This window comes from Colletotrichum abscissum, assembly GCF_030869225.1.
Source record: "Colletotrichum abscissum strain IMI 504890 chromosome Unknown Scaffold_28.1, whole genome shotgun sequence".
NCBI classification, from domain to species: Eukaryota; Fungi; Ascomycota; class Sordariomycetes; order Glomerellales; family Glomerellaceae; genus Colletotrichum; species Colletotrichum abscissum.
This window is the reverse complement of record NW_026850187.1, coordinates 166,846-191,253: the sequence shown is the minus strand read 5'-3', so window position 1 is coordinate 191,253 and position 24,408 is coordinate 166,846. Positions and strand designations below refer to the sequence as shown.

At 54.3% G+C, this 24,408-nt stretch overlaps 6 protein-coding genes across 6 annotated transcripts; all 6 read left to right on the top strand.

Annotated features, from left to right (window-relative positions):
* Positions 1 to 701: 701 nt before the first annotated feature.
* On the top strand, positions 702 to 5,239 carry CABS01_10726 (SIT4 phosphatase-associated protein; the record flags this gene model as incomplete). The annotated part of the gene is made up of 4 exons (XM_060544081.1): positions 702 to 1,370; positions 1,450 to 3,093; positions 3,144 to 3,812; positions 4,499 to 5,239. The coding sequence occupies 4 exons, from the start codon at positions 702 to 704 to the stop codon at positions 5,237 to 5,239; spliced, it is 3,723 nt and encodes a 1,240-aa protein (XP_060398805.1).
* A 1,629-nt stretch (positions 5,240 to 6,868) lies between these two features.
* On the top strand, positions 6,869 to 8,079 carry CABS01_10725 (alpha/beta hydrolase fold protein; the record flags this gene model as incomplete). Its single annotated transcript, XM_060544080.1, has 2 exons — positions 6,869 to 7,092; positions 7,146 to 8,079. The coding sequence occupies 2 exons, from the start codon at positions 6,869 to 6,871 to the stop codon at positions 8,077 to 8,079; spliced, it is 1,158 nt and encodes a 385-aa protein (XP_060398804.1).
* A 1,957-nt stretch (positions 8,080 to 10,036) lies between these two features.
* CABS01_10724 (uncharacterized protein) lies at positions 10,037 to 10,854 on the top strand (the record flags this gene model as incomplete). The annotated part of the gene is made up of 3 exons (XM_060544079.1): positions 10,037 to 10,342; positions 10,432 to 10,677; positions 10,753 to 10,854. 3 exons carry the CDS (start codon positions 10,037 to 10,039, stop codon positions 10,852 to 10,854), a joined length of 654 nt encoding a protein of 217 aa, XP_060398803.1.
* A 3,119-nt stretch (positions 10,855 to 13,973) lies between these two features.
* On the top strand, positions 13,974 to 14,105 carry CABS01_10723 (uncharacterized protein; the record flags this gene model as incomplete). Its single annotated transcript, XM_060544078.1, has 1 exon — positions 13,974 to 14,105. The coding sequence occupies one exon, from the start codon at positions 13,974 to 13,976 to the stop codon at positions 14,103 to 14,105; it is 132 nt and encodes a 43-aa protein (XP_060398802.1).
* Positions 14,106 to 14,895: 790 nt separating this feature from the next.
* On the top strand, positions 14,896 to 22,992 carry CABS01_10722 (AMP-binding enzyme; the record flags this gene model as incomplete). The annotated part of the gene is made up of 2 exons (XM_060544077.1): positions 14,896 to 17,841; positions 17,890 to 22,992. 2 exons carry the CDS (start codon positions 14,896 to 14,898, stop codon positions 22,990 to 22,992), a joined length of 8,049 nt encoding a protein of 2,682 aa, XP_060398801.1.
* A 439-nt stretch (positions 22,993 to 23,431) lies between these two features.
* Positions 23,432 to 24,343, top strand: CABS01_10721 (uncharacterized protein; the record flags this gene model as incomplete). Its single annotated transcript, XM_060544076.1, has 1 exon — positions 23,432 to 24,343. One exon carries the CDS (start codon positions 23,432 to 23,434, stop codon positions 24,341 to 24,343), a length of 912 nt encoding a protein of 303 aa, XP_060398800.1.
* Positions 24,344 to 24,408: the final 65 nt, after the last annotated feature.

The window sequence follows — 24,408 nt, the reverse complement described above, 5'->3', positions numbered from 1 at the left end:
CTGGCTACTGTCCTACTCCTCCTCCTCCCCCCGAACTCGTTGCCTCACTGCCTGGGCTCGCTGCTCCCTACTGCTTTGCTTCATTCATGGTGCTTCCTGTTGCTCTCCGCTTGCCTGGAAAGAGTACGCGCGTTGCGAGCTGGATTGACTCGAAATCCCCTCTGTCGTTCATCGTTTCGCGGCTGGGTTTTCCCCTCTCCTTCGAGACTGGATCGTCAATTTTCCCTCATCTCTTCCCTCCCCCTCTATTATCAATCAGCTCCTCTTTTCTGGGCCCGATGCGCCGGCCCCTCCACTCCGCCGGCGACAACATCTGCAGACCTCACCACCACCACCACCACCATCAAGCCCTGCTTTTCCTGCTCTGCCTTCGCTTGTCAGCAAAAGCCTTCTAGACAATCTCTTTGCTGACACTTCCTCCTCGCTCAGCCGCCAAGTCATTCAAGCGACCGATACCCCCAAACCCGTCCTTCGCATGCGTTGAACCCAAGGTATAGAGAAAACGATTGGCCATTTATTACTCTCGCTACGATTCGATTTCTGCGGCCGATACACGCCCTTTGTCTATCCCATTAAGACATACGAATTTCGCATGCTCAATCATCGGATTGCTGCCCAGTTGATTGTTTTATCGCTCTTTGTCCATCGTCGCCGCGACTCGTCCGGCGCCGTGACATAGACAACCCACAAATACCGCCACCATGTTCTGGAGATTTGGCGGATACGCCAACATATCCACCATCGATACTATCCTCGAAAAGCCCGAATTTACCGTCGAAGACCTCCTCGACGAAAGCGACCTGATTCAAGAGCTCAAGCAGCACAACACGAAGCTTATCGAATACCTCCGCGAGGACAATGTGCTCAAGACTCTGCTCGAATACGTCGTCGCACCCAAATTAGAGCCCGTCGCTACCCCAGAACCAGATGAACCCGCCGAGGAGATCAAGGGCAAGGGTCGCCTCCTTCCCTTTTCAAGACCTCGCGCCTCATCCCGAGCTACCGATACCGACAACGAGGAGGAAGAGCAGGAGAAGAAGCGCAATCGCTATGCCTACGTTGCTGCCGAAGTCTTGTCATCCGACACGTGGTCCATTTACGAGGCCATGATGGAAAACCAAGACCTGGTGCGGGAATTTTGGCAGTTTCTGAAGCGCCCGACGCCTCTTGACCCTCTGCAAGCTAGTTACTTTACGAAAGTCAACGAGGCTTTGTTCGACAAGAAGACGGAGGAGATGGTTATCCTTCTCAAATCTCTCCCCGAGGCCGTGCCCGACTTGCTCCGTCATGTTGAGTGCCCTATGATTATGGATCTGCTTCTCAAGATCATTGCCCTAGACCGCACAGAGGGCGGCCAGGGTGTTGTAGAGGTGCGTACAGCCCAGCAACCCCCCCCTTCCCTCTTCCCCGCCGAACAAGGTTGAGAGCTAATCGCACCCTTTCTTGCAGTGGCTATACGGCCAAGACGTTGTGCCGACGCTGCTATCCTGCCTCAGCCCGGAGCACAGCTGGGTTGTTCAGACAGCTGCAGGCGACTTCATCAAAGCCATCATTACCATTTCGGCTAATGCATCGCAAAACGAGCAGCAATGCATCGGCCCGAACGAACTCACCCGCCAGCTGGTGTCGCAACCCTGTGTGGAACAGCTGATCAAGTACATGTTAGGAGGTGGAAACCCGTTGACCGTGGGTGTCGGCATCATTATCGAAGTCATCAGGAAGAATAACTCGGACTATGATCCAGACGTTGGCACCGAAGCCAACTCTGTTCCCTCGAGCCGAGACCCCATCTATCTAGGAACCCTCCTCCGCCTGTTTGCGCAACACATTCCCGATTTCGTCAACCTGATTATGAACATCCCGGTGCAGAAGGGACCGTTGGAATCGACCTTTGGCGAAAAGATAGAGCCTCTTGGCTTCGACCGATTCAAGACGTGCGAGTTGATGGCCGAACTGCTTCACTGCAGTAACATGGGCCTACTCAATGAAGTTGGTTCCGAGGACGTGATTGCAGCTCGAGATGCTGAGCGTCAGCGCTTAAGAACGGAGGGTAAGCTTACCCCAAACCGTGGAGAAGAACCGCCATCATCTACGGATGACTTGACGATGCGCATCGGTCGTTCTTCTCCCGAGGAGGGACGTCGTTTAGAGGTAACCAATATCTCAGACGATGACGGATTCGAAGAGGTTGAGCCCAGCCGCGAAATGAACGAGGACACGTCCCACGAGTTCGTAAAAGCCGAAGAAGAGATTCCTGTCGCTGCACCAGCCTCGTCCTTCCTGGACAGAGACGAAGACGACTTTGTGGACGAGCCGCTCAGCTCGCCCAGACTCAACGTCGCAGATGACAAAATCAAGGAACAACGATTTGATGACCCCGATCTGGTGGTCGCTCCCCTTTCGCCGAACAAGCCAAAGACTGCTTCCATCGATGAGACTGCTGCAGCAGCAGCGGTTTCCGAAGCCAAGTCCGAATTGGAGGCGAAGCCGGATACCGTTGACGCCAAGAGTGAAGAGCCGGCTGCGAAAGAATCCGAATCTGAGAAGACTGAGAAGACTTCCGGCGCAGACGACCTGGCTGACAAGACCTCGGATGATGCTACCATTAACAAGGTAGAGGAACTTTCGCTTGACGAGAAGGCTGATCAAACGGTTGTTCCCGAGGACAATCAGAAGGGTGACGAGTCCGACTCTTCTGTTGTCTATACGCCTAGCGTCACCGATTCTGAGGCGAAAACCGAGCCAGCAGAGACCGCGCCGGCAGTGCCTGAACCTCCCCAGCACCCCGAAGACATGCCAGCCCCTCTGTTTTCCAAATCCACCACTGATCCTGATGCGACTGCGGACAAGGACGATACTTCTAAGGAGACCGAACCCGAAGTTGAGCCAGCTCCGGAGGTTCCCATGGCCCCTCCAGTTCCCGAGGTGCCAGAAGCCCCCGCGGCTCCAGGAACTGACGACGATGCGACAAGGGAGGCTGGAGACCTACCGCCTGCTGTTCCCGATCGGCCTGACCCGAACAGCGTGAAGCCTGTTGTCGGCGACTACCTCAAGGTGCAATTTGTCGAATACCGTGTTGTGCCCACGATTTTGGTGAGTTCCTCGCGATGATGCGTCATCAATCCAAGCTGATCAGAGTTTAGTCCTTCTTCTTTGCTTACCCGTGGAACAACTTTCTCCATAACGTGGTATATGATATCGTTCAGCAGGTTTTTAACGGGCCTATGGACAGAGGCTACAACCCGACCTTGGCAGTTTCACTGTTTGAGGCTGCGGATATCACGACGGCTATCATCAAGGGCCAACTCGCTAGTGACGAGTCACAGGCCAGGATGAAGACTCGCATGGGTTACATGGGACATCTCACTCTCATCGCTGAAGAGGTGGTGAAGTTTACGGAACGTCACCCTCCCGAACTCTTGTCTGAGACTGTTCTTGAACGGGTTATGGACCCGCGATGGATCAGCTATGTGGAAGGCGCCCTCGCCGAAACTCGCGAGCGAGACAACGCCATTCTCGGCGGAGTCCGTCCCGAGGTGGCTATGGGTAACCGGGCCGGCATGGCTGGCAACGGGCTGGCAGCAGTCGGTCTCTCTGGCCTGGGATCGTCCTTTTCCAACTCCCAGAGCAATACCGGCTCCAACGCGCTCGCTGATGCTGGACTCAACGGTAACGCAGACCTTCAAGAAAGCAGCGGTAACGGGATTGGGCCATTCGCCATCAGCTCCGGCACTCTCATGTCTGGCTTCGGCAGCTCCAGTGATGAGGAGGACGAGGGGGAAGAAGAGAACGAAGACGATGTCAACAATGAGGTGAGTGATATGCTCTCAGAGCTCCGTGAGATGGAACCACCTGCATTGGACCCTTGGACGCAATCTCTTATCGACGACAATAACCCCGACGAGGATGAGGAAAAAGACCGGGAAAAGGATGCGTAGTGCGCATACGAGGACGGAGGACCCCATGACAGTCGAATATCCCAAGAGGATCACACCGACGGCGCCGGCGATGACTTTGGACGTAGGATAGATGTAGAGGACGAAAGCAACGATTCGCCGAACCTTGTATCTTGGGACGATAAGGGGGTATGGGGCAATGAGTTCGGAGATCTTGAGTCTGATGAGGAAATGCACATGATTCGGCCTTCCCTCAATTTCATGTCATGGCTTAGAAGGAGAACGGATAGACATATCGATGACGAGAGCCTGGGAGAAGGGTAGAGAGGGCTCGGGGGCTATAAAGGAGAGGGTGGTGTTGGGCGTATTCATGACATATCTTGTGGCGGCGAGTAGTGTAGGATTACACGTCCTTGTTCGTGCCGGCGTCGATTCCTTGGGATACCAGACAACTTTGGACTTTTCTTATCCACTTCAACCACTTGCGAGCCGGGTCATCTATAACAGCAAAACGACAATGACGAAACTTGCCTCCGGGATCTTTCTTACAATCGTGCGCCAATGTCGGAATGAATCTCACCAGACTAACACGCATTTACTAGTTCCGGGCTTATACCGATCCATTGAACAACACCTCATCGTCTCTCAACCCGCCGTCGATCCCTCCGCCTCCGCCGCCGCCGCCGCCATTGAACAACCCTCCTTCTAGAGCGCGGTTGCAGCTTGCGGCTCGTTTGGCTATGCACCAGAAGAACCAGGCCGCTGCTTCTCAAGAAGACGACGACGACGACGACGACAAGGGCGAGTCTGGTGAGGGCGAGCGGCTAGAGAACCCGTTTGCCGATGACGAAGACGACGAAGAAAATTCGAGCGACGAGGACGACGAAGACCGTCATGGCCCAGGGGCAGCGGCAGCTGTTGCAGGTGCCTGGGGTCAACCTGGAAGTGGGTCGTGGTGGCGAGGGGTGGGACGTCAGGGGCGGCCACGATTTGACGGACAAGATGATTCGGACGAGGAAGACGACGATGAGGAGTTTGGTGATTTTGCCATGCCCGAGGTGGAGCCAGCGCCGGGTACGGATCCCAACGAGAAGGTGATTCTAAAGCCTCTCGCGGTACACCCGCCGCAGGGTGCTTCAGGAGGCAAAGCCTTTAGCGGTCTGTGGCCGTTTGCAGGTAAGAAGGATGGCAAGGACGATGGTGAGAAGGGGCCATCGGAAGAGACGGCGACGGGAGACGACGAGAAGCCGATCCAGGCGGCCGTCGAGGCTGCTCGGCGGACGAGTATCGAAGATCCGGATGACGATGAAGAGGTTGTGGTGCAGAAGCCGACAAGCCTCTGAGACGAATAGACGCGCCCATGGCTTAATGCGATGCGTAGACGGTCAGGAGTCACCGTTTTGTACAATTACGTGTTTGGTTTACGCTGCATCTGTAAAGTATGATTGAATGGAGAACATGCACGAATATTTTGTCTAGCTGTGAGGTCGTCTTTTCTCTTCCTCTAGTCTCCAGTTGCCACCGCTTCACGTTTTCTATCATTATTGGAAAATCAGCAATGATCACGAGAGGCTGTAAGCCATTATGTGAGCATTCCAGCTCAGGCATATGTTTGGCTTGTTGTGTTCGCGGTCCCAAGTCCGGCCATCCCACCGGAGCTCCGGCCGCATTTCGGGGCGCCATGCCGAGATCACTTTTTGTTCAATGACTGAATGAGACCTGTGAAAGGCAAAAATTGTCCGCTTCTGGACGAGACGAGAGTCACCGCCTACCTTTACAATGAGTCAGACCAGCCATCTGAGCTGACTGATTCGGCTGCCTGACAGATGGGACGGGGCCAGGGACTTTCATGCTCTCTGAGGAGCTTGGGGCCAATACCCCAACTACCTTTCCTTACCTTACCTTTCCTTGTCTTGTACCGGAGGCGATAACGATAAGAGGTGATAATATTAAGGTGTTATTGTTGGAGGGAGGGGAACCTCGACCCCCGTCGATGTCTCGACCAGCAACACCAGCCAAAACTAGAAACACGCACTGGAGTCAAGCACAGGCAACATGCATCCCGTCCGACAATGCGCAGGGCCATGTGCCTGAGCCCTGAGCCCCTCCAAAACCTAGCTGTTTGACGTGCCGGGCAAGCTTAGCATGAACGTGTGGCCAACGTTCCCTGCACCCCTGGACCCTCTCACTCCAGCCCCTCTCGTTGTTTCTTGGTGGGAGAAGGAATGGGTGGTGCTTTCTGAGGACTGCGGTGCATGACGTTGAGTTGGAGGGAGCTGGTGTTGAGGAAGGTAGATGAATTCGTGAAGAATCCTCGAGCTGGCTGACTACGGTGCTGAATTATACCATTGGACCTGTCGGGCTCTGCATCTTCTCATTCGTGCCGATTCATCTACGCCACCATCTGTCGTCATGTAAGTCCAGCCGTGTGTGTTTCTCTTGACTTCACCGTCATCGCCGCCTGTGCTCCTCTTCCTTCCTGTGGCCATCGTATGTCCGGGTCCTCGGCGTCTTTGCGATTCCCGGACGCAAGCAAGCTCATACATCAGGCTACACCATTCTGCCTCGTGAAACCGAGAGTCCGGCACGCCGAGTAGGCCTCCTTCTCCTTCTCTCTCTCTCTGCCTCCAAGTCACGTCAAAACGCACGATGACGCCTCTCTGTGGCTCCTGTCGCTCTCTGCCGCTGACTCCCTCTGCCGATTACCGTCTCGTCCCAGCCTGAAGTCGTTCGTCTGTTTGTGAGAGAAGACACGTCGCGGCTAATGCGCTCCGGTGTTCTGGCAGATTCTTTTCTTTTTGGTTGTCTCGGGACCATCGACCTCTCCGACTCCGTACCTGGGCCATCGTCGTCACCGGCGAAAAAGACTGCCAGGCTGTTCCGTTCTGCGAGTTTGAGCGGGCATTGGCGGTGATCATATAACGCCGACATCACCCTTTGTCGCAAGAGTGTGAAAGACTTTCTTCCGAGACATGGCAGATATGGGTGTCGCAGGGAACGCAGAGTCCGGTAAGCCGGTTTACCAGCAGGCGCCTTCGATGCTCAACCGCATCGTGTACGGCACCAAGATTTCGACACTGCAGCATTGGTACTTTCAAAAAGCTGGCCTCGAGGCGTGGAAGTCGTACTTTTGGCCACCCGCCATACGGCCCGACCTCATCAAGCAGTATGACTGTAGGAAGGCATTGCCAGTTCGGTATGGTGTTTTCCCCTTTTGTGAAAACGAAAACACTGCTAACCAATACGCAGCATCTTCTTTCCCTCCGACTACGACCAAACCTCCCCGCAAACCCTCCCGACCCTCTTCACAATCCACGGAGGCGGCTTCTCCATCGGCGTCCCCGACGACGACGACGAATGGAACCGCACCTTCGCCGACCTCAACAACTGCCTCGTCGTCGCCCTGCACTACTGGAAAGCCCCTTGGGCCCCCTGGCCGCACGCCCTCCACGACTTGGAGGCCCTCTACCTCGCCATCGTCGACGACGAGTCCCTCCCCATTGACAAGTCGCGCATCGCCATGGGCGGCTTCAGCGCGGGAGGGAACCTTACGCTGTGTCTCTCGCAGATGAAGAGCATCAAAGAGCACAGGACGGCTGCGCCGAAGGCGATTGTGCCAATTTACCCGCCTACGGATTTCGTCACGCCGACGGCGTCCAAGAGGGATCGCAGGCCGTACAAGGTTGGGAAGTTACCCGGCATCCGCGGCCAGAAGAAGGACTTTGTGCTGGATTTCGCAGAGGTGTTTGACTGGAGCTACATCCCCTACGGCACGAACCTCCGCGACACGCGCATCTCGCCTCTGTACGCCGAGAGGAGCGATTTCCCGGATAACGTGTGCGTCGTGGCCGCGGAGCTGGATTACCTCGCCTACGAGGCGTGGGAGCTGGCGTGCAAGCTCGGCGGGAAGGGAAAGCCTGGTTCGGGGGTGGTCGGGCGGAGCGAGGTGGCCAGGACGCAGGAGCTGGTGGAGGAGGGGGACGAGAGGTTCGGGTGGGAGGTGAGGGACGGGAGGGGCAGTGTGAAGTGGCTGCTTGTGCCGGATGTGATTCACGCGTTTGATTTTCACGAGATGGGGGCCGCGGTATCGGATCCGGTGAGTGTGAGGGATGGGAATGCGAAGGCGGTGAAGGTCATGAGGGTTGTTGGGGACTGGTTGAGGAGGACTGCTTGGAAGGTGTGATTTGGACGGGGGAGAGCTGGCGTGGGAGATGTTGGATGGGGTGTATGTGAGGTCTTGTTGGCTTGGCTTGCTTGATGATGGACTACGGTTGGCGTTGGGGGCGAGTTATGACAGAGACGCATGACTTACAAGATAGAACTGATTACGAGCGACAAGAAATACCTCACACGATTGAAGTTGGTTAGACGAACGGGATGCTTAAGGGCCAAAGTGAACATGGTCGTATCATGGCAAGTGTGACTGTTGGTTGCTGAGGAAGACCTCCAACTACTGCCTTCACCAACATCACCAACACATAGCCAGACCTTCGGCTTCTTTAGCCGCGCGGAAGAAGCGGTTAGACTTGACGTTGTGGCCTTCGTCAAGGATGTGTCTCTATCAACCGCTGTGATGCGGCCGCGGTGCTCTTAGGTTACCTAGTAAGTTATGGATACAACTCTGCAGCATACATATCGAGAATCACCACCGCTGGGTTACCAACCGCTTGAACATCCTTTATACTACCCAGTGCCCCAAGAATTTGACTGATTGGGAACTAGGCCCACAAGTTACACCGGTTGAGTTGGTTGAGTTGGACATCACGATTCCAATGTGGATGGTTGATTGCAACTTGCGAGAGACCTGCTGAGAAGTGATGAGTTGGGTAGTATTAAAACGTCATAGAGACACTATTTTTGTATGTTCAATGGTAGTTATAATGTTATCTATGAGAGTTATCTGTGTCGTTTTCGAAATCCATCGCCCTGCCGTGTCATCGACGCAAGCCATCTACAGCAAGTCCATGGTTGAAATGCTGCCGAGCATGACGGGCTACGAGGATCTTTCATGGGTATTAGTGATGATTTGCCGACCGAGATTGCCACTTAGGCGCCAGAATAAAGGCAGTATGGGGTGGTTTCTACGAAATTTCGGCGGGAAGGGTTGGCTTCTAAATGGATTCATTCATAATAGATGTGTGACTGTCCATGGGACGCTCGAGCATGACAGACGTACTAGAAGCAAATTGCCTTCTGATCATGGAAAGATGCCGAATATACTTGAGGAAACTAATTTTCAGTCTCGTAAATCTCTGGGGGGGCTTAGATAGTAGAAACTGGCCATTGTTGCGTAGGCACATGATTAATCAACATGTCTGCTTTTGGCTTCGATGTTCTCATCACCAAACATCTGGATGTGTACCTCTTTGCAGCAAGTTCTTCAGCCACAGGTTTGATCTTGATAGAGAATACAGCAGAACCCGGGTTGGCCACAAAGAAGGTTGCATATACTGCGTGAGGAGCAGCAGAGGGGCATTGCAGGTCCCGCAAACTTGTTTGTCAATTCATCGATATTGCATCATTTGACAATGCTCCCAGCCAAGATGAACCGGGATTGTGGGACATGACGCTCAATAGCTTTACAAAACGGAGGTCATGAATAAGGCTCAAGGAAAGGAGATGTGCAGCACCTGTGGTTTTGTCGGCAGGACGACAATCTAAAACTTCGCCAGTTGGGATGTATTCATAGTCGAGATAATCCGCGCCCTGAGACACCATCTCTTAACTCCATTATTTCGTAGCCGATGTGGTTTCCACCCGGGCTGGAGCGTTTTCGGGCAAGCTTGTGCTTCAGATGAGAGTGTATGCATTCCCGCAACAGACAGGAATGAGAGGTTTCACCCCGTTGATATTAGCAACCCAAATGAAGTACCATGTTGTCCAAGAGACAACATTGCCCCCTGTCGAATGCAGACGGCAAACATGACCGATTTTCATCGTGGCTTCCTGCAATCGTAAGTGTGACTGCCTCAATACTCTCGATATCACCGTTGCTGGTACCCAGCGATGAACCCGTGGTCGATGACAAGAACTCGCGATTGCAAAGACAACTCCACCTGACGATCTGATTGCTCAACCAGGCGCGTCCCCGTCACCGTACATGTACGTAGGGTGACACTATACACACCCTATCAAATTCAATGCTACTGCTGCGCCGTCTGACTGCGTCGATTTTCGGTGTCCATCCCGTCAGCCCTGCACTGGGATACAATTGTCCCCTCCCGCGAGTGGGCAGCTTACCTGACCCTCTCTCGGGCGGTTCGATCGTGCCGTACGAAACCCCCAACGCGGCGGGCGCACTGCACACACACACGCACTCGATAACCGCCCTTTACCGCGGAAGCCTGGCGAGATACCACTTGGTTCAAATTGCTTTTACGCGCTTCCGCGGGGGCGGCCGTGAGATTGCCGCTTGGCGTGGGAAACTCATTCGGGAAAAGCGGCTTGTTCGTAGTTACGTGGGGGCTAGACAGTAGTACGTGCTGAGTCGGTGTCGCGTGTACATGTGAGCCTAGCTGGATGAAATACGACACAGTTCAAGCGTGCAGTGTGGACGAACGTCAAATGTGCCTTTGTGAGGCTTGTTCAGAGGGAGGACTTGTGTACGGGTTGTACACATGGCGACCGCCGGACTTCCGTGTGGGAGCGGGGCGGAGGTGAAGGGGCAGGAGGACGGATGCGCTCGGAGGTGCGGGAGCCGGAAGGCACTGAGAGATCGACAGTGGAAGGATTTGGGTATGCTCTCGCTGACGGGTTGGTCAAGTCGCACATGGAAGTGGATGTATGATAGTCTGGGGTGTTCCCTGAGATCTCATTCGTATGTCATGAATCTTATTATCCTATGAGGATGAAGCAGGCATTTGGCATCATTGCAACGAGGGTGAACACGACTTACACGGCCGTGTACAAGCTCATGACCGAGGACGCGGGACTAAGGACTGAACAGGACCTCGGCTGACTCGCTTGTACAAGCAATCAGTTCAGCTCAAGACGATTTGAACGACAGAGTCACCGATCGGTTCGACGAGTCCGTCGGATTGGAGAGGCGACCTCCCATGTAGCTTGGCAGTTGCCCATCATGTGGCGAGCTTGTGTCAAGGATAAGTTTTTTGAGCAAAGTTGATGCTGTTCTTCTTCTTTGGAGCATGTGCTGCTTATCATAAGGTTGGCCGACGATGGCCGAGACCAATCCTGGAAGCTCCTTTCGAGTGAGAGTTCTGATTACAGTCTCAGGGGTTTCCCCTTTCTCTTCGCGATCAGCCTGTTTTGGGGGCGCTTCATGATATTTACTATTAGTCACCTGGGTTGGTAGGTGCCTCGTCTCTGCGCAAGATGGGAGGAACAATGCAGATGGATCTATGTAGCCCCTGCCGCCGTCGGGAGATGGAGCAGAGGGCGAAAGCCCGAGAGTCGATGTCGGACGGGAGTGTCAAGCTAGAAGGGGGAATTGGGCCCGTGTGGTGGTGGAGGACGCTCGCTGGGTTAGAGCTGGTGGGTAAGCTTGGAAGCTCTGCTCAACTGGCTGTCTTTTTCTGTTTTAATCCTTCTTCTTTTGCCTCGGTCTCAGGCCTACCTGTGTATGAAACTTTTTGGTCAGATGGGTCAGATGAGCTTGCACGCGTGTTTCGTTGGAGATTATTTTCGTCGACTTTTGCTGCCACCGCTACGAAAGTTCTTGCTGCTCTGTTTCTGTTGGAGTCGTGGTGAACTGAGTGTTGAGGGTTTGTGAGGCGGTATAGGGTGCTTTGTTCTCGCGGGGCCATTTGTACACGGTACCTGACATTCTGTTGCTCTCGTTTGATAGAGCTCAGAGCAACGGTAACATCGTGCCTTTGGGGTTTGGTGTTGGTGTTGGTGGTTGACGTTGACAGCAGTCCTCAAGCGGCTGAAGGGTTGCTGCCGCGTACGCCACATACGTCTCAATGGCATAAAGGTGGCAGTGACAAGAAAGAAAACCGGGGTAAGTGGGAGGCGTTGAAACATGGAAATTGAACAGCATCGCAGGAAGTGGATGCGGATTATGAAGGTGAGGATGGAGAGGCCTCATTGACATTGCCATTAAGCAACAGGGTTGGACCTGAATTGAGGGAGTTCTGGCCACTGATGCTGACTGCGCAAAGACGTGCCGAATACACGAGATTCCGTCCGATCATGAGCGGAAGCGGTTATCTGAGGGACACACAGAGGCTGAGAGAGAGAGAGAGAGAGAGAGAGAGAGAGAGTGAGAGATAAAAGGTAAAATGGAGGAATTGATTACGAGAGTCAACTGTTCCTGGTTCCCAAAGTTTGCCATCCTGCGAATTATGCCGGGCCTTTCGGGGCCGGGGCCGAGAACGCGAGTGAGGGGAGGGGGGAGGGTCACATTTAGTAATACCCTTAAAAAGTTGACAGTCTGACTGCGTGGAAACGGCGACCTTCACTTCAGCCTTCTAGCATGTGTAAGACGGAGGGGGACGCGAGGTTTGAGTTTCAACGGACGGGTGAGCTGAGTAGAAGGTAAGAAAGTGAGTTGGGGATTTGAGTTTCGGACAGGTGAGAATGGAAGCAGGTGAATGCTGGTGGAGATGTTGTGAAGAAAGGTTACCTTTTCAGGACACCGGAGATGAGAGAGAAAGAGACAGTGAAGCAAGTGTCGTGTCAAGCTTTCTTTGGTGATGCTTCTGTCCAGCGATTTCAGCCCCCGTTCGGCGAGGGGGGAGACGGCGATAGACCGGCGTTCTTCACCGGAGATGACACAGCTGGAGGCCGCGTCTTCCAGCATGATGCCGGTCTACCGTTCTTGCATGTAGACGGGAAACAAGCAAAGACCAATTAGTGGGCTGGGCCGTTTCTATTCCTGAAGAGGAGGAGAGAGCCTGCGAGCTGCGTAGTGCATAGTGCACTGCACCACCAAAGTCACCTTGAACAGACGCCATAAGCTGGGGAGGGGGGGACTCAGCCCCCTTGGCTAACGCAAGGCACCACGAGCATAGCCGCAGCGCACCCAAGTTCCGTCAATGTGAGAGCGTCCCGGCGCTTGTTGGATTTAGCAGGCTGCAGGCTGCAGGCTGCATAGTGGTGGATGGGTTGATGGATGTTCTGTTCATGTCCAATGGCACCTTGCAACTCGCGAATCTCGCTGATTTCCCATTTGTGGCTAGTGCAGCTTGTGCTGTGTGGCTGAAGGAGCACTGACCATTTTGAGATACTTTCCTAAGTTTTTGATTGGCGCAAGTTAGCCTGAGCCCGTGGCTAAGCAAGGAGTACGTACTCAGCTCAACGATACGTGCAGTTTCAAAAGATACGTACCCACGTTGTTTCGTTTCTTCCTCCTCCTCCTCCTCCTCCTCCTCCTCCTCCTCCTGGTTGTCTTCATCTCCGTTCCTCATCTACGACAAGATCGCCAGTGTCTGGACGGATAGAGTCGCCAGACAACGCAAACGCAAGCCGAGCTTCAACGTCCGCACCATCGCGGCAAGCTACAAACTACTCCACTGTTACCAAGCAATCGTTGCCAGAGATGTCTGTCGACTGTTTGGGACCACACCGTGCACCACTGGCACCAGCACACCTCCTCTCGTCTCGCTCGGCTCAGCCCAGATCCAAAATGGGCATGCCCCAACCCTGCTGATTAGACTCTCCATGCCGCGTTTCCCACCATCTGTTTGATTGCAGACAACGGCTGCGTTCCTCCCCGTGTGGCTCGGAGACGGGAACACACTCTCTCTCTGAGGCTGCATAGCCATTTACACAGCAACGCAACGCAACGCAACGCTTTTCGAGGACAATGACCAAACAAGATACTGACGAGGCGGAGCAAGCGTCTTTCGTCCTATCCTCAACCTTTCTGTCCAGTACATAGTACATACATGGTCACTGCCGAATCACTCCACTCCCGAGTAGCATCTTTGCACATCACCAACATCTATCTACTGCGTACAAAGTATCCGTACCTACTTGTGAGGCCCAGGACTAAAGAATAGGTATGGGTCTCTCTTCGCGGATGCCTGGTCACCCCCGGCCCCTACGTTGCGTTCCACCTCCAGCAAGACGCGGGTATGCAGATCCAGCCCGCGGCAGGCCGTGACAAGGCATGCCATGGCGTGGCGCGGCATACCTGACCTCAGCACCTTTTTCGTACGCACCCAACTGACTGGACGTGGTCGCACTCGCACACACCATTCACAGCTCGCTTTCCTCTCTCATCCATCCTGTCTTTCGTCCCGTTAGTCGCTCAGTCACTCACCCAGTCTGCGTGTCTACCCACCACCGCCTCTCGCTCCCCCACCTTTCTTTGGCTCTCCAAGCTGGACCCCAGCACGTCAGAATGGGCCGGGGCCAGGGAAGCTCGACCTACCGTCTACGATGTACATGACGGTAATAGCCTGGCAGTGACCCAGGAACCGGCATCTCACTCACGTCTTGCCCTGCCTCGCCCGTACGGTACTCGGTACTTTCGTTGCCGACTTTTGGTCTGTTTGCAAACCAAAGCTCCCCCCGGCTCGCTGGTCTTACTGTCTCTCTCTCTTCCTGTAGTGAGCAGGAAGGATCTGAAGGATGAATAGAGCTGCCAGAATGCTGTCTCTTTTGCATTATTTCACCCTCCATATCTCCCACCTCCCCGCCTCTTCTTCTTCTTTTGTGATCTCTTCTTGCTCCGGCCCTTGGATCATCTTTCCTCTCGGCCTTTGTGTGTAACATTCCTTCGCCCGTTGGCCCTTTCATCACCTTGCATCTTCAAAGACGGGCTCCAACAAACACGCCCCCAGAATCGGCGCCCCCCAACCTCGAGACTGCAAGCTCATCTCGTCCGACCAACGACATCACCTTTGAGCATCTTTGACCCTCGTCAGAGACCAACCTTTGATCCGTGTTACTTGGTCACCTCTGCTCGGTCGTCTCCTTTATTTGTGTTCATGCATCTTTGAGATACCCCTCCCAAGCTATCCACCCAGCTCTACCCTTCTTCTTCTTCAGACCAGACCGAGCGAGCGAGCACTTACATACACACACGTCCAATATGGCAGACTCAGTCAGCCCAAAACAACTCCCCAAAATCGACACAACAATGTCGTCATTCCACACAGAGTCTGTTGAAGATAGACTTCTCTCAGCAACTGCCACCGTGCTAAATTTGCCGAGGAATAGCATAGAATTGTTCGACTCCTTCTCAGACTTGGGCGGCGACAGGCCCACAGCTGTCGCCCTCAGGAAAAGGTGCATGAGCCTCGGACTTGGTCTGAGGACGAGCGACATTCTACGCTGTCAAACCTTGGCGGAGCTTCAGACCTGCATCACCCCCTTGGTTCAGACCGCGCCTGTGTCCAAGGACAAGGACTCCGAAGGAGAGAGCAGCACCTCTCCCTCCGATGTCTTCAGCTCAAGTCCCAGACGAAACAGCGCCTGCTCAACTTCCTCGTGCGATTCCAGCAACAGCTCCGATGCGGCACCAATAAAATCACCACATTCCGAAATCGAACAATTCATCCAGTCTACGCCCCAGATTAGGAGTGCAGCCGTCATCAGGCCAAAGGCTGGTTTCCTAGAGGGTAAGCTCGTGGCCTTCTTGACGTTGGCGTCGGGCCGGATATCGCAAACCAGCCTGTCCAGCATCCGACTCATTCCCCAATCACAGATGCACTTCGCCGGAAGCCAGGTCGCAGCTGTCCGACTGGCTCTCGAAACCTCGGAAGGTTCTCATTCTGTGCCAAACTCATGGATCGTGCTTGACCAGATGCCTTCAAACGGAGAGGGCTCCGTCGACCGGAGACGGCTCCAAACATGGATTCAGAACATCAACGAGGACATGTATCACCAAATATCCAGTCTCGAGTCTCACGAGCTCTTCCAGGAGCCCTTGACCGAGATGGAACGAGTTATGCAAAAGAAGGTCGCCGATGTTCTCCGCATACCACAACGGCAAGTCGGCATGAACTTCTCATTCGGTCAACTCGGCGGCGATGACATTTCCGCCATGATGCTCGTTGCGGCATGTCGGACCGAGTCCATCACGGTGAGACCCGAGGACGTTCACCAATGCCCTACTTTGGGGCAACTAGCATCACTCGCATACAGAAAAAACCACCGCACCGACACATGGAACGAGGAATCCACGGAAGGCTTCAAGCTGTCGCCAATACAACAGCTTTATTTCGATACCGGCATTGGCGGTCGCATCGAGCAACGAATGGGATCAGACGGGGGCTACCGGTTCAACCAAAGCATATTGCTTCGCGTCAAGAACAACTCGACGTTGGAAGATATTCACGCCGCCATTGCTACCGTGGTTGGCCATCACTCTATGCTACGCGCTCGTTTCCGGCCTGGCGTAGATGGCTGGACACAACGGATCATTCCAAAAGTCGACGGGTCTTATGGGTTCCGCTATCACTCGGTGAGCACGACGGAGGAGGTCATGGGCATTATCGCACAGTCACAGTCGAGCATCAACATCGAGACCGGGCCGGTCTTCTCAGTCGACCACTTCCGCACTCATGACGGCCAGCAGCTTGTTTACTTGCTCGCTCATCATCTGGTCGTAGACATGATGTCGTGGCGCATCATCATTCATGATCTTGATGAGCTACTACGAGAGGGCACACTGTTCTCTGAGCGTTCCATGCCGTTTCAACGGTGGAATGAGCTTCAAGAAGAATACATCAGCAGCAACCCGGATCAGCTAGTGATGCCTTACGACTTGCCCAGCGGCCAGTACGGATACTGGGGTCTCGAGGACTCACACAACACCTACGCCGAAATCTCAGTCGCCAGCTTCACTCTCACCCCAGAACTTACAGCAATTCTTCACACAGCATGCAACCAGGTCTTCAAGACTGACATGTCAGATATCTACATGGCGGCACTCCTCCTTTCATTCAGCCAGACATTTCACGATCGTAGAGCACCCGTGGTGTGGAATCAAGAGCACGGCAGAGAACCTTGGAGTCAAGACATTGACATCACAGAGACCGTCGGTTGGTTCACGTCACTGTGCCCTGTGTCTATGCCAGTTGACATGGCCGATGACTTCCTTCACATCTTGCGCAAGATGAAAGATACGAGACGATCAATACCTCGTCGTGGGTGGAACTACTTTGCATCTCGGTATTTTGGCCCCGAGGCCGCGACTCGAAGCACCGAAGGTTGGCCTTTCGAAATCATGTTCACGTATGCAGGGTCGGTTCAACAACTCGAGCGGGAGAAGGGCGTTCTTGAGCAACTCACCATTCCTGGAAGGCTGTGGTCAACAGATGCCGCCGACATTGGCTCGAGCGTGTCTAGGATTGCTCTATTCGAGGTCTCCGCCATGGTCGACCAAGGCTCGGCTTCCGTTCAGATCGTCTATAACAAGAACTCCAACCACCAGGATAAGATTGCTGACTGGATTCAAATGTATGAGCACCTGCTATACGAAGCCATCGGCAGGTTGCGATACCGTGGCCAAGAACTCACTCTGTCTGATGTCCCAATGCTCGACACGACGTACGAGGGCCTGGCGAAACTCAATACCGACCGATTGGTTGCACTCGGCTTATCTAGTGCTCGGGATATCGAGGACGTCTTACCCGTCACAGCGCTGCAGCAGGAGATCCTCATCAGTCAAACCCAAGATTTGGAGACCTGCCACAACAACGCCATCTACGAGTTATCATCGCCGAACGGAGTCTTGGCCGACCAAGCTCAAATTTGCACCATTTGGCAGCAGATCGTAGCCAAGTACCCTGCTCTGAGGACTGTCTTCATAGACAGCATTTCCGAGAATGGTTTATTCGACCAAGTCATCCTGCGGAAGTGCTCACCAGATATGCTTTTTGTCGACGCAGAAGCAGGAACAGACCCTGTGGCTGTTCTCAATGCCTTGCCACCGATGAGTCCGACGCCGTCTAACCCGCGCCACCGAGTGTCAGTGTGCAAGTCGCACGCGAGCACTTTTCTGAGGCTTGACATTAGCCACGCCCTATGTGATGTGAGTTGTGAACCCGCTTGATTGAAACATCCGCTGACACTTCCCTAGGCCTTGAGTCTTCAAAATATCGTTTGGGATTTGAAGAGAATGTACAACTCAAGCAAGCTGTCCATGAAGATGCTTGACCCATCGCATGCTGCTTGCGTTCAATATATCTCATCTGCTCGGCAAGAAAACAGCCTCAACTTCTGGATCGGCCGCCTTCAAGAGACGCGGCCATGCTTGTTCCCACGCCTGATGACAGTAAACAACAACACCATGCAACACACAAACTTTCATATTGAATTGCCGGTGACTCAGATCGACGAATTTTGTCGATCACAAGGCATCAGCCGATCGACTGTGATGCGCATGGCCTGGGGGCTTGTTCTACGCGCCTTCACCGGTTCTAGCCAAGTCTGCTTTGGCTACCGCTCATCAGGCCGAGATACAGGAAACGCCCCCGAGGGCTTGATTCTTTCGGTCGGCGCGTTCGAAAACACCACAGCCTGTACAGTCGGGCTCGAAAATCACAAGTCCGTCGCAACAGTCCTCAAATCCGTCGAAGATGATTCTGCTGCTTGCAGCCGGCATCAGAACGTACCAATGTCGGAAATTCAGCATGTGTTGGGTCTCAAGGGCGACAAGCTCTTCAACACGTGTCTGTCATACCAAGAAGAGCCTCACGAGCTAAAGAGCCGGTTTAGCTCTACGCGTCCCCCCATGAGGCTCTCCTGCATTCAGGCTTTCAACACCCCCGACTTCGACGTCACATTTTCTCTGACTCTCGTGAACGGCCAGCTTGTCACAGGAGTCTCTCACAGGCTCATGACTCCTTCCCAAGCTCAGAACCTTACGAATACTTTTGGGCGTGCTGTTGTCGCCATACTCGGAAGCCCGGAAGGCGCGCTCAGCAGTATCGACCTTTTCACCGACAGAGACTATGCCCAGTTACTGATCCGGGACTGGGGAGCCGAGAATACGACCGAGCCTTTGCCTGGCTGTGTCCACGCCCTGATTTCTCAACAAGCACGACTTCGACCAGATGCTCAGGCGATCTGCGCCTGGGATGGCGAGCTCTCGTATAGACAGGTCGGCCGCCTTGTTTCCCGCCTAGCCACGTATCTTACTCAATGGGGTGTTCGCCCCGGCGTTTCTGTTCCCGTCATTCTCGACAAGAACAAGTGGGCGGTCATCAGCATCCTGGCCGTGTTGAAGGCTGGTGGCTGCTTTGTCCCCATTGACGCCGAGGATCGAGCCAATGTTGAGACGTTCGTCCGCCAGCTTTCGCCCAAGGTCGTCATCGCAACGGACATGCTCTGGAAGAATCTGGAGGCCATTGTCGATGGTGTCGTAGTTGTGGATGATACGCTTTTTGAAGTTGACTTCTCTCTGGAGGCGCCTTTGCCCATGGCCGCGCCCAATGATGCCGCATGCATTCTTCTTTCTCCAGGCTCGTCCCGAGGCAGGGAGGCAAAGGGAATCATCTTCCATCATGCGGCCCTTTCTTCAGCATTCGTCACACAAGGTCGCGCTCTTAATCTTAACCAGGAGAGTCGTACAATGCAGCTATCGTCTTTCAATGTCGATACCGCCTTGATTGAGCTACTGTCGACGTTGGTGCATGGCGGTTGTGTGTGTATCCCTTCTTCCGTTGAGAGAACCAGCGATATCGTCGGCGCTGCTCGAAGGATGGAAGTCAACTGGTCTTACATGACACCAGTCCTGGCACGGAAGATTTCACCCGCTGCGATCCCCAGCCTGAGGACCATCTGCTTCAGAACGCGACGTCTGGACGAAGATACCTGCGCGCCCTGGGTGGCTAAGACGAAAGTCCTGCTGGCCTACGGTGCTCCTGATATCTGCCCTCTTGGTGTTTCCGTCTTGGAGGTCAAGAAAGCTGCCGATCTCACCCGAGTCGCGCCTCCGTTCCTCGGGAGGTTCTGGATTGTCAACCCTGAAGATCATCGTAGGCTGATGCCCATCGGTGCCATTGGCGAACTCATCATCGAGAGTCCCACATTGGCGCATCGATTTGTCCCTGGCCAGCCCTTGGCGCATCTTCCCCAGGACTCCGATGTGTCACTCGAGGATGGCAAACCTCGGACACGTTACTTCAAGACGGGCCATCGCGTCCGATACATGGAGGATGGTTTGCTTGACTTCGTCTCCAGTGGCCGTGACGACGTTGAGATCAACGGGCAAGTCATTCCAGTTGCTGAAGTCGAGCAGAAGCTCCGCCGATGTCTCGGCCAAGGCGTAGATCTCGCTGTTGAATCCATCATCAGCCGCGACGCGCAACCGTCCCTTGCCGCTTTTGTCGAGCTTGGAGAGAAGTTATTTGAAGGATCGGAGGACCTTACGAGGATTACAATCACCACCAAGGAGCGCACCTATATTGCGAAGAAGCTCATTGAGTCCTCGTTGGGAACTAGTCTGCCCTCACACATGATGCCAACCATCTTTGTTCCCGTTAGACACCTTCCCGTCACACCGTCGTTGAAGGTCAACCGTCGCAAGCTCCAGAAGATGGTCGGTTGGCTGTCGCAAGAACAGTTACAGGCTCTCTCCTCGGTCACATCGCCCGATGAAGTCCGCGTGGTCGGCATCAAGCCTCTTCCGCTGACTCAGGTTGAGGAGCGCATGAGATCAATCTGGGCGAATCTCCTGGGAGTAGAGGCTTCAGGCATTCGAGGCAATCAGAGCTTCCCTATGCTGGGCGGCCAGAGCTTTCTCGCAGGCCAACTGGTTGTCGCATGCCGCAAACAGGGACTCATCATTGCTCTGCCGGATGTCCTGCGTGGCGCCACCCTCACAGAGCTTTGCCAAGGCGTAACACTGAGCTCAGACTACGCTCTCGAGACTGCGGAACCGGAACGCAATGCTGCTCCATCCCTGGGATCCTCCTCAGAGATCCTTTTCGAGGAGCAGTTCATCAACGATGTGATTGCTCCGAAGCTCAATGTCGAACGAGACGCCATTAACGATGTCGCAGAAGCCTCTGCTACTCAACTCAAGTTTCTCGAGACCGGCCTACTCAAAGGGAGCTCAAGCCTCACTTACTTCACCTTCAGCTTCACTGGTGCAGTTCAGACGAAGAAGCTGGAGGCCGTCTGCATCTGTCTCGCCAAGATCCACCCAATCCTCCGGACCGCATTTGTCTCCCACGAGAGGCGGGTCTACCAAGTTGCCTTTAAGTCTTTCGTCCCAGAGTTCAAAAGGATCGAAGTCCCAACATGGAGGGTATCGGCGATGACGGAGAAGTTGATCAAGAGGGATCAGACTGGCTCATTCAACTTGGAAGTTCCTATGACCAAGTTCTTCTTCGTTGATGCTGGAAAGCAGTCCAATCTTGTCTTGCGACTTTCTGGAGCGCAGTACGACGACGCTTCCATCTCGCTTTTGCTGCAGCACTTGAAGAGCATCTACATTGCGCCGTCCTGTCCGCCACGAAGGGCGACCTACTTTGACTTTGTGCGCTCTGCTCAATTGGCACATGCTACTGGTGCACAAGATCACTGGTCTTCCATGCTGGATGGCGCCAAGATGACTCAGGTTGTCGCCCACAGCAGGCCACCGCCAATGAGCACGAACGTCAAGACGATCACTCAGAAGGTCTCGGTTATGTCCTTGGCCAACTTGGGCATCTCATTTGACACTATCGTCAAGTCAGCTTGGGCCATGGTCCTAGCTAACCTTTCCGGCTCAGGCGACGTTCTCTTTGGTGAGATTGTCGAGGGAAGACACCTTAGACTGTCGGATGGATCCGATGTTTCTGGCACCCTTGGCCCAGTATCAAACGCCATTCCAGTCCGCGTCCGATTTGCAGAGACTCTGAGCAGCCCCCTCGAGCTCCTCAAGTATGTTCACGGCCAACGTGTTATGAGCATTCCCTTCGAGAACATGGGCTGGCTCGAGATCGTCGAGAAGTGCACCAAGCTCCCGTACTGGACGCGCTTCAGCACAGTCGTCGAGCACCGCCATCAGGATGCCGCCAAGGAGGCAGCAGTCTTCAACCTCGGCACCATCAAGTGCAAGTTCAGCGTTCAGGAACCCATCAGCAGGGACGTGTACGATCTTCACGTCATTTCCACGCAAGAAGATGCAAACAGCGGCGACATCTCCATCACCTTCTGCGAGAACCGCATCCCGAGTTTGTTTGCCAATGAGACGCTAAAATCACTCTGCTCTAGCATCGAGCTTCTCACCTCGGTTTCTATGCTTCACCCGCTCATCCCCTCCTCGATCGACTACTGTGCCGTTCCGCCCCAAATTCCCTTGCCTCAGCTGGACATGGAGACGAAGCCGACCAATGCAGGCTCCAGCATGTCTGAAGACCACCGCAAAGCCGTGCAGCTCAGCATCTCCAAAATTTGGACAAAGGTGCTGGATCCTAGGTCACTCGGTGTTCCCGAAACACAGCTTCCCAACGCGGCGTTCTACGATCTTTGGGGTAGCATGATGCCCGCATCCCAACTCGCCGAGTCTCTCACCCAGGAACTGCCCAAATCAGGTCTTCCCGGGACTCACAACCTGTCAATCTCGATGGAAGAAATCATGGCGCACCCTACAATGGCGGAGCAATTCGAGCTTGTGGCCCGCAAGATGCGCGACGCCAAGAGAAGGACCATTGCCGACGTCCTCTCGCCAAAGTCCCACCCGGCATGGAGTCGCGGGCTGAAGCGGCTTAGCACAACGGTGATTCGTGAAAAAGCGTCTCACCAGAGCGGGTTGAGCAGCACGAGTGCCAGCTCGTCTAGCTCGGTGGACGCTTATCGCGGCCCGGCCGCACAGCCACTACCGCCTATGGACTCTATCGCCGAGGGTGCCGTCAGCGGTGTAGGCAGCACTCGCACGAGGAGACCAGCGTCGGCTGTTGAGCTGGAGGGCCCGAGGAGGCCGAGGCTGAGCCTTGCGGTTCAGCATGACGGGAGCAGCATGGAGAGCATGACGACTGGTAGCAGTCGAACGGACGAGGAGGGTGATGAGAATCGCGAGGTTGCGGAGAATGAGAATGAAGACGGCGATGTAGTTAGTCCTTTGAGTGTGTCGACTGCCCCGACTCCGGTGCGGGAGAGCAGGATACGGAGAAAGGCGGGGAGTGTACTGAGCAGGATCAGCCTCGTGAGTCCTGTGAGTGTCGCCGGGTCCAAGTCTTCTGGACCCCATTGAGTGGGCATGTGAGTGTACGAAAGGTGTTGTTCTTAACGCCTTGGGAGGCTAGAGTAGTATACCTCGGAGGTTTCCTTTGTTTTTAGCGAGCAGATTGTTGCAAGATATCCAAGAAATGCAATCTACTTAGTAATGTTTGTTACAATGAGTCTCGAGCTACAGCCTCATTCACTACTCGACTCCACCAATCGTGAAGTCGGACATCTGTTCCCTCCTACAACCTAGAATGAACCAATAAGTTTCTCGCTCCTAGTCAGCAATTTGACGGGCGCGTCATCGCGCCCTTTGGTTGACACATTGACTCCCGATCTCCACATCATTGAAAGAATGAACGCGGTACTCTGTGAACGACCTCTTACACGACCACGTTCACCTTTCAACGTAACCATCAGTTGGATTACTCTTCTTCATTTCAAGTAACATTCACAAGTCATTCATAATGTCCAAACTCCCTCTCAAGTCCCTCTCCCTCATCCTCTCCCCTTACCACGTCGGCCTCCTCAACAAAGGCCCCGGCGCCGGCCCAGCATTCCTCAAAACCTCCGGTCTCGACTCTACACTCCGCTCCCTCGGCCTCCCCGTCCACGAAGTCCAAGTCGAGCCGGTCGACGACCACGAAGGTGAAATCGGACGCAGCTTCGAGGTCATCAGACGAACCGCGAATCTAGTAGCGCAAGAACGCCGCAGGGGTTCGTTCCCGATCATCCTCGCCGGGAACTGTAGTTCCGCGGTGGGCGTCGCGGCGGGGCTTCACGCGTCGCGAGCGTCTGGAGATGGGGGGCTGGGGTGTGTTTGGTTTGACGCGCACGATGATTTCAATACACCCGACACCGTTATGAGCGGGTACTTTGATTCGATGCCGATTGCCATGCTCGCGGGGCAGTGCTGGAAGGGTCTATTGCGGACGGTCCCGGGACACGAGGCGATGGATTTGGAGCGGTTGGTGCATGTTGGTATGAGGGACGTGAATGACTTGGAGCGGGCCAGGGTGGAAGAGGCAGGGTTTGATGTCGTCTGGGGCAGCACCGAGAGGAAGGTTGATTTCGGTGCCGAGCTTGGGGTGGTGCTGCGGCGGAAGAAGCTTGGTGCTACGATGGTTCATTTTGATGTTGATTCTTTGGATACGTCCATCGGGCACGCGAACCGGTTTGCTGCGCCGGGTGGGCTGCTAAGGGAGGACATTATCGGGTGCTTTGAGGGGATTCCGGAGAAGACTGAGCCGATGTCTCTTACAGTGGCTTCGTTTGACCCGTCGTATGAGGGGGCTGAGAATCTTGCGGCGGTTGCGGTTGAGGCGATTAAGGTGTTTTTGCAGTCGTTGGTCAAATCGGGTGTGCTAGCTAAGCCGTGAGCTGTTTACATATCAGCAATATGATAACTCAGGATGCCAATGTTTGTTTTCCAGCAACCTTTGTC